General features: G+C 44.9%; 1 protein-coding gene across 2 annotated transcripts in view; it reads left to right on the top strand.

Annotated features, from left to right (window-relative positions):
• Positions 1–1,225: 1,225 nt before the first annotated feature.
• The window catches only part of dpep1 (dipeptidase 1), a 48,827-nt gene continuing 40,341 nt past the window's right edge, over positions 1,226–9,711 (top strand). The window contains exons 1-2 of one of the 2 annotated variants that reach the window (XM_067997491.1): positions 1,226–1,313; positions 4,400–4,454. In XM_067997491.1, coding sequence (XP_067853592.1) covers positions 1,310–1,313; positions 4,400–4,454 — 59 coding nt within the window. In that variant the 5' untranslated portion in view covers positions 1,226–1,309. Of the gene's footprint in view, positions 1,314–4,343; positions 4,455–9,711 lie in introns of those variants that run through there. The other variant, XM_067997490.1, reaches the window with a different exon arrangement.

Below are 9,711 nucleotides of genomic sequence, written 5' to 3'. Positions count from 1 at the left end.
GGGTTCAAGGGGATGTTTACAACTAAAAACTGCTAGATGCATCAGTTTGAAAGCTGCCAACACAGCTTTTTGCTGTCTGTTGTATTATCAGTTCAAGGTCTGCTCTCTGTAATTTCATTAGGTTCTACCCTGGTGGTTTGTAAGGGTCCACTTTAGTGATGGGTGAGACCATCATACCTCCAGACCCAGTAAATGGCATGTTCTTCATATAAGATAAGCATTAGGACAAACGTCTCTATATTAAGAATGATAGTGTCACGCAGGCATACTAAAGAGGATGAAGGGGAGTGGGGAATTGCGCAAGACATACATGAAAACGCAATATAACGACAGCCAGGGACCCCAGTCAGGCAGAATTCTAGGGGTGATCCATGAGTTGGTGCTATAGATAGGAGGAAGACTGATCACCTTTGCGACCTGGGCACAGCTATTGCAGTTGTACTGTTTAAACCTGTGTATGTTTCGATTATTGCTCGTAATTGGTAGTAGTGCCTTATGTTAAGCATTGCTCATAATTGGTTGTAACATAAAACTATCTCTATCAAGTACAATGGCCAAACTATTTTACTTAATTGAAACCGAGTGGACAAGTAAGATTAAACACTCCAACAGGCAGTGGATTCTCAAAACTGCCAAAAGGATCGAGGAAATTTATGTTAAGCTCAGGAATAGCACATAAGCAGTGTAATGCGCTAAAACATAAATTTCCTCAATCTTTTCGGTGCTGCAATGGTGTAACTGCCAAAAATCACAAGAAATTTCATCTCCCAAGTACCTAACCTGGAACATTCCTGGTCTGTATGGCTCAGCTATTTATTGCTGAACCACTGGGGTAGCCATCCACTGGTTACTCCATTTTGGATTTTGAGCTTATAGGATACCATTGTAAACAAGAAATTAACCAATTTTCAAACAGCCAAGCATTGTAGCGTAAAATGTTACTCTGGACACTAAACATTTACTTAAAGCCCAAAGGAAATCCAATATTTGAAATGTTAAAGGCGCTTCCTGTCATATTCTCACTTCCAGATATCACCCCTCACCCTGGTTAGTTCTTAGCAGTATTTCTAGTGACTGTGCCAAATGATAATGAATTTAGAAGCCTATAAATTAAAGGTTCATCTTATGTTTTTGATATAAACTGAGAGGAAGGAAACAGGAAGTTCAACTAAAATTCTGTCTCAGTCACAGATATCAGTGTTAAAGAAGATGTGGGTTTGTCTTTTCCTTTTGTGTGTTTATACACTCTTTTCTGGAGATCAGTACAGACAGCGGGCAGAGGAACTAATGAAGCAAACTTCTCTTATAGATGGGTGAGTGAAACAAATTTAGACGTAAAGTTACAAAAGTGTCACATGTAAACTTCCTCAAAAGTCATCAAGCTGGATTTCCAGTGAAATCACACATGAAGACAATGGCATTCATTTAGCTGTCAGCAGCTTTCAAGAAAATTCTTGGTCATATTACCCAAGTTTATCTTTTTTATCTTGACATGTACTTACATCAGCACACCCAGTTCTCAAGATTGTCACAAAATGTAACGAAAATTGATAAAAATTTCCAGTGCCAGTAGTTACATTTTAGAATTTCCTCACATATTAACAACAGCCAGTGTATTGATATGAGAGGTCCTGACGTCTACCGCCCTGTGTACTCAGAGAAACTGTGCTATATAAAGCACGCCTCACTGGCTGAATTTTACGGTGACAAACTTAATGCTTAATGCTTGCCCACGGAAACTGACTTGTCCATTACGAACAAATGTTTAGTCTAGGCAGAGAGCCTGGAGGCCATTTTCATGTCTCTACCGTCTTTTTTAGTGCTTAAGAATGGGGCGGTAATGGGACCAAAATCAAGCAATGAGTAGTCGCGCCGACTTACCGCTATGTTGCTGTCCATCCTGATATGCAGGAGAACCTCAATCCTGGGTGACCGGAACATTTGTCAGAAACAGGCAGGAGGCTCATCCATATATGCAAATTGGGGCCAAATGACGCAGTTAAGCCATTTTCGGCTCGGTCTGCCCGACTGCCACCAGTTCTTGCTGCCGCCCACCAACCATGGGCAGTACAAGTCGGGCGATGCCCATTTCCAACAATAATTAGAAGGATCCTCAGCTGTAGTCAGGGATAGTTGGATTCTGCTCTGGAAGACATTTTTATGGCAGTTGCTTGTGGGGATTGCAGTTTATATGTTTTCAAATGTATCGTATTTGGTGCTGCAGGGTCTGCACACGTGTTACTTGCTGCTTCAAAGTCCTACTTCTTTTTATTGACGATGCTAATACCCCTCCCTCTTAAGGTGCTGCTCCAGCTCCTACAAAACTAGCTGTCCTGCCCGATTTCCTGCCTTCTCATCAGCAAGCTGCCTATTGGGGAATGCATTTCGCGATGGCATCTTGCTGATCGCATTATGATGAGGAACCAGGACCAAAATTGGCTGGATCCCATGGTGATTCCTACAGGCAGTCGCCGTATACAACCCACTTGAATAATGCTTAACACGAAAATCACTTCCCCCCCCACCACCAAATCATAACTGTGATGGAGCCAGATTAGCTACTTTGGAAGGCTTATCTCCAAATTAGATGTGGTTACAGCTACATTCAGCTAGAGTGATAAAGTGCTGTTGTCAGTATAACATGTTCTTTATAATTCGCCTCATTACTTTGGCCAATATTTATCATAATGCATACTGCACATATTTTAAGGAAAATTGGACAGAGAGCTATTCCGGCATCAATTGTTAGAAGGTAAATTCTCTTCATGAGAAAGAGCTTGATAGACTTTTTTCATTTGGGAAGGAGAAAGACAAATGAGATGTTTGTCATTTTGTCAAAGTGGCATTAGACGCAAGTGACACAATGGCCCCGATATTTACTCGGGGCTGTGAAGAGAGCCAGTTGTGGGGGGGGGGATTTCTGGATGGGAAACCCGAAGGTACAGGTTTCCCGGATGTCCTGACTATTTTGGCGTCAGGATGTCTTTAAAATGTTTTCAGCAAGTTTCCCGCCCGACAAGCAACATGATTGACAGGCTGGCTGTCTGTTTGGACGGGAAGACAGCCAGGGAGTGGATGCCAGGTAAATGGGACATATGGGTGGGGGTGGTTGGGGCTGGCCATTGGAAGGGGGTCAGTCATCGGGGGTGGGGCACGGTCTTTGTGGGGGGGTCGGAGATCGTGGGGGTGGTCAGCTGATCGTGTGTATGGGATCGCAGCAGGTAAGCTTGTTGGGCCTGGAGAAAACACTCCTGCTCCTCGTGGCCCACAAACAGTGCAATAAAGGCACTTCCCTGTTGATCCGGGCCTTCTCGGCTCCTGTTACATGGCATGAAGCAGAAGGCCAGGAAATCCTGGCCCCCAGGAGTTGAAAATAAAAAACTTATTAAAATGAAGGCATGCAGCCTCCTTTAAAGATTTTACTGACCGACCTGCCTCCTGAGAGTGGGTTGGTCGCAGGCCCCTCGACCCACCTTTGTTAAAATCGGATGTGGGTGGGTTGGAGACGGGTTTTACTTTTTTACAACTTTTAGCTTCTCACCCACCCCCAACCTGTCCTTGGGGTTTAAAATTACCCCCAATGATACAATTTGATGCAATTTGTATCATTGTGTTGTTTGTTTGTAAACAAATGATAAAAGTTTTGCCATTTTTTCATGAAGACAGTGTCCCTTTAATCCCGTGACCTTGATATTCTGTTCTTGTTTTGTTAATGGGTTAGGTGAGACTGGGCACGGAAGTAATAGATCCTCCATAAATGTTCCCTCAAGCAGTGCATGCCATAAATTCAGAGGGCAAAGATTACAGGGATTTGCTTTCTAGTGTGATTGTGTTCTTTCCTGCCTTCCTTGGGGTTACAGTTAATTTTAATATGATCCTGGCCAGATCTCTGTAAATCGAAGTTTAGGTTTTCATCTAATAAGGCAGTTAGCCTAGGATGATGGATCATCATTGTGCTGGTGTACTACAGCAGGAGTGACTGGTCTGTCAAATTGTCTTATATTTAATTGACATTATTCAGAAGTATAGGATAGCAGCGAGTCCACATTTAATAGCATTTTAGGTGGTGGAGTGAAACGTCACTCTGGACACTAAACCCTTATTTCAAATCCAAATTAAATGCAATATTTCAAATTTTAAAGGCACAGCCTGCCATTTTCCCACTTCCAGATATCACCTCTCCCCCAAGTTAGCTATTAGCAGTATTTCTAGTGACTGTGCCAAATGATAATGAATTTAGAAGCCTATAAATTAAAGGTCCACCTTATCTTTTTGATATAAAATGAGAGGAAGAAATCAGGAAGTTCAACTAAAATTCTGTCTCAGTCACAGATATCAGTGTTAAAGAAGATGTGGATTTTCCTTTTCCTTTTGTGTGTTTATACACTCTGTTCTGCAGATCAGTACAGACAGCGGGCAGAGGAACTAATGAAGCAAACTTCTCTTATAGATGGGTGAGTGAAACAAATTTATACGTAAAGTTACAAAAGTGTCACATGTAAACTTCCTCAAAAGTCATCAAGCTGGATTTCCAGTGAAATCACACATGAAGACGATGGCATTCATTTAGCTGTCAGCAGCTTTCAAGAAAATTCTTGGTCATATTACCCAAGTTTATCTTTTTTATCTTGACGTGTACTTACATCAGCACACCCAGTTCTCAAGATTGTCACAAAATGTAACGAAAATTGATAAAAATTTCCAGTGCCAGTAGTTACACCATAGAATTTGTAAGGGTTTTTTTACTGTTTCTCGGGCTTATTATAGGTCAGCCAGTTATGTTTTCCTGAGCTGCCCTGCCCGCTGTGCGGTTGCAAATCGCTTACCCCTTCCTGATTCTGAGCTGAGGACTTATCGGGCGGTAACAAAGACAGACTAACAGACCAATGGATTGGTACAAGGAAAACCAATGTTTATTAATAAGCAAACTAAAACTACAAGGTAAACAGTATTATACAGAATCATAGAATCATAGAAGTTTACAACATGGAAACAGGCCCTTCGGCCCAACATGTCCATGTCGCCCAGTTTATACCACTAAGCTAGTCCCAATTGCCTGCACTTGGCCCATATCCCTCTATACCCATCTTACCCATGTAACTGTCCAAATGCTTTTTAAAAGACAAAATTGTACCCGCCTCTACTACTGCCTCTGGCAGCTCGTTCCAGACACTCACCACCCTTTGAGTGAAAAAATTGCCCCTCTGGACCCTTTTGTATCTCTCCCCTCTCACCTTAAATCTATGTCCCCTCGTTATAGACTCCCCTACCTTTGGGAAAAGATTTTGACTATCTACCTTATCTATGCCCCTCATTATTTTATAGACTTCAATAAGATCACCCCTCAACCTCCTACTCTCCAGGGAAAAAAGTCCCAGTCCATCTAACCTCTCCCTATAAGTCAAACCATCAAGTCCCGGCAGCATCCTAGTAAATCTTTTCTGCACTCTTTCTAGTTTAATAATATCCTTTCTATAATAGGGTGACCAGAACTGTACACAGTATTCCAAGTGTGGCCTAACTAATGTCTTGTACAACTTCAACAAGACATCCCAACTCCTGTATTCAATGTTCTGACCAATGAAACCAAGCAAGCTGAATGCCTTCTTCACCACCCTATCCACCTGTGACTCCACTTTCAAGGAGCTATGAACCTGTACTCCTAGATCTCTTTGTTCTATAACTCTCCCCAACGCCCTACCATTAACGGAGTAGGTCCTGGCCCGATTCGATCTCCCAAAATGCATCACCTCACATTTATCTAAATTAAACTCCATCTGCCATTCATCGGCCCACTGGCCCAATTTATCAAGATCCCGTTGCAATCCTAGATAACCTTCTTCACTGTCCACGATGCCACCAACCTTGGTGTCATCTGCAAACTTACTAACCATGCCTCCTAAATTCTCATCCAAATCATTAATATAAATAACAAATAACAGCGGACCCAGCACCGATCCCTGAGGCACACCGCTGGTCACAGGCCTCCAATTTGAAAAACAACCCTCTACACCCACCCTCTGTCTTCTGTCGTCAAGCCAATGTTGTATCCAATTGGCTACCTCACCTTGGATCCCGTGAGATTTAACCTTATGTAACAACCTACCATGCGGTACCTTGTCAAAGGCTTTGCTAAAGTCCATGTAGACCACGTCTACTGCACAGCCCTCATCTATCTTCTTGGTTACCCCTTCAAAAAACTCAATCAAATTCGTGAGACATGATTTTCCTCTCACAAAACCATGCTGACTGTTCCTAATCAGTCCCTGCCTCTCCAAATGCCCGTAGATCCTGTCTCTCAGAATACCCTCTAACAACTTACCCACTACAGATGTCAGGCTCACCGGTCTGTAGTTCCCAGGCTTTTCCCTGCCGCCCTTCTTAAACAAAGGCACAACATTTGCTACCCTCCAATCTTCAGGCACCTCACCTGTAGCGGTGGATGATTCAAATATCTCTGCTAGGGGACCCGCAATTTCCTCCCTAACCTCCCATAACGTCCTGGGATACATTTAAGATAAAGAAATCGCTATGGATGTAATACAGTCTTACACTTAACGGGGTGGAAGAAACGGACACATCGAGGGAAAATTCTAAAATCACAATTTTAGCAATACCCCTTTAACCCCCACCTTTATACCTAACTAGGTTGCCTTGTGGCGGCCAGAACATTAATGCTCACCAGTGAAACAGATGAAAAGGCCTGGCCCCGGTGCTCTGCTGCTGCCGTCAACATGTGGTTGCTAGGTTTACTGGATGGCCTTCCTTCTTAGTTGCTAGCAGACAGACAGGACACCGGGCCAGGAGGCGAAGAGAAAGAGAGAGAGATATACTGGGCAAGCCCCAGTTATACCCTCCTGGTAACAGGTTTTTTTCGTACCTCATCAGCTTGCTTCATTGTTCGATTTAAGCACGAAAACGTAAGACAAAGGACCTCAATCTCTAGCCCATTTACATAAATGGCTGGTTCCTGTACTGATCTGTTCCATAACTGTTTTCCATTGTTCCGAATGTACCTTGATGGTTCACCTTTTGTCCTGGGATTTCTCCTGCTCGCATTTTGATGTGTAGGCCGGCCATGTTGATGGCTTGCCTCAGGGCTTGAATGCAACTGCATTGTTTAAAGAAACCTGTCTGAAACACGAAGCCTGCCATGTGTCTGACCGCAGCCATTTTGAAAGACCCTGGATTTTTAAAAACACAGTCACACCAGGGTTTCTTTAATAACTCCAATAAATCTTCGGGGGTGGAGGGGGGAACATGTGAAATTTTGCGAATCCCTTCACTCCCCCCTGTGGATACTTAAACTTGCTTGAAGTGTCCATGCAAGGTGAGCAAAATTTCTGACCGTCGCAAACAACCCTCCCCTTTATTTACCTATCCCTAATCCCTCGACACACACATTCCCTTACTTGGAGAGAACCCCAGTGTATGGCAGGCATTCAGATAGAAAACAAGGTTGAATTACAACAATCCCAGCACAGAGGGGTCCAAATACCCCTGCACCACTTGGGATGAAACAGTATTTCGCATACTATACAACACAACGATGAACAATCTTTATTCAAAACAACATCAAAACGAAAACTTACTTTATTGAAAACAACAAACGGAAGGGACCATCTTTATTAAAATAATGAACAGGCTGCCATCACTCGCAAGGGATGCGTCCCCGAACTCACGCGGGTGTTTCGTCTACCCGAGCATACTGGTCCTTCCATACCCTTCGTGTTCTAACTACTACCTCGAGACCCCTATTCCTACACTGGACGCACACCAGGTAGAGGACGATCCCGAGCTGACAAATTACTAGCACGTGTGATGCCAGACGAATCCAGGAGGGGACCTCTATATTCTCAAAGATGTCCCACCAGGGTGGGGTCGTAATACTCAGAATATCGGCCCCTATCTGGACAGTCTTCTGTTCCAGCATGTAAAAGTGTTTTTGGGACACCCCTACTGCTTTTAATAATTTAACGAGATGTTCTGGGAGAGGGGGGATCTGGTAGCCGAAGTGGGTTACATACTTTTGGAGGTTGGTGAAATTCTCTTTCACAGTGAGGTAAACAGTGGATGGTTCAGGGATGGGGACAATTCGTATCTGTGCCACTTGAACTTCTGCCTCGGGTTTAAAGCAGAAACTGCTGTCACTCACCGCGCACCAGCTGTGCTGACCATGCTGGTAGTGAGACGCTGCTGTGGTGACGCAATATGTCCCACCTCCTATATACGCCACCTGTGGGGGAACATGGCCTTGTGCCATGGCTTCCATGGTGCAGTTTATAGGCTTCGCGTCAGCAGCTCTGAACCCGCCACCTTATTCGCATCGATTTATATTTTCTTTAATTGCGTTTTTAAACCATTAATCTGGGTCTGCAGCTCGATGTCATCTAAACTGCTGATGACAGAAGACCCCGTGTTAAAACCAGTTAAGACATCGTTAAAAACACCCTTACTTTGTCTCCCAATCCCGTCCAAAAGCTCGTGGGTGTATAGTCTGGTTCTGTCAACGTCTGAAAAATCAAACTGATCAAATTTACGGAACATCTCTTTTAAGAGGGCTTGATACAACTGCGCGGTCTCTGTGGGGCACCACGCGGGTAGGTGTACCTCGGTGAGGTTTAAAATCACGGAGGCTACCGCGTAGTGCACCCCTTGATACAGCACCTGGTCTGTAGGTACTAGCACCAAGCCGTTCCCTGGTCCCTTGGTGGTGGCGGGGCATCCCTCTACTATCATACATGATGTCGCAGTCGTGGGCAGGGGCTGTCGGGGGCGGGTTACTAATTCAGTGGCATTAACCGAGATTGGGGAATATGGGATCGCGCATGCGCTCAGGCGCGATTCCCAGTCCATCCCCCTCCCGTTATCTCGCCACTGGCTGTGGAAAATGATGGAAATGCCTGTGGGGCAGACTTTCTCTGAACCCCACATACAGACATAGATCCCCTGATCCGGTTCCCACCATTTGTCCCAGCACACACTTAACCCTTCCTGGGTCCCTGTGATGGTCCTGTGGGTGTTATTCCCTAACCTTTCCCACTCTACCCTGGGGTTCCCCATATCCTTACTTAATTTTCTAAGCCACCACCACCTATCCAGTGGAACGTTGCCTTTACACGACAAACATATTCCTTTTCCCACGGTGACGCTAATCCTTGGGGTAACAATTCGTATCCTCGGGCACTGGAGGGAGGTCTCCCTGTATGAAAAACCGGTCTGGCTCGAGTACTGGGTCGAATTTGACCCCAGCCATCCGGGCCAGCTCCCCTCGTGAGTGTACAAGGCGATTTCATCCGCCTCGCGTAGGCCACTCCCATCGTGGGCTAGGGGCGCCGTTTTTCCGGAGCATCCGAAGATGTGGTGGTCCTCGGTGTCGCCCCTTCTCGCGAGGCTCTGCCCAGACAGGGCGAGCAGGATCACGCCTCCGAACATTCCCTGTAAAAGATAAAGAACATCTAGCCAGGCTCCCTATAGGCTTCCTGGCTCGGGTGAAGTGTGAGCGGGTCCCTGGACCTCGGCTCACGTAGATAACACTGGAACGGTTCCATCTTAAAATTTCATTACGGTTCCACACCTTATAATAAACTTATACATCTTAACTTAAAACTACAAACTTAACTGCTAAAGTTATATACATCCGCCGCCCGTCTCTGAGCGGCCAGCTCAAATTCTGTCAGGACTGCTGCAGGCTGCTCCCTGCGGCGTAGC

Source organism: Heptranchias perlo, chromosome 16 (assembly GCF_035084215.1).
Source record: "Heptranchias perlo isolate sHepPer1 chromosome 16, sHepPer1.hap1, whole genome shotgun sequence".
In the NCBI taxonomy this organism is placed as follows: Eukaryota; Metazoa; Chordata; class Chondrichthyes; order Hexanchiformes; family Hexanchidae; genus Heptranchias; species Heptranchias perlo.
Note: the sequence above shows the minus strand (reverse complement) of the source record. Positions and strands in the feature narration are given on the sequence as shown.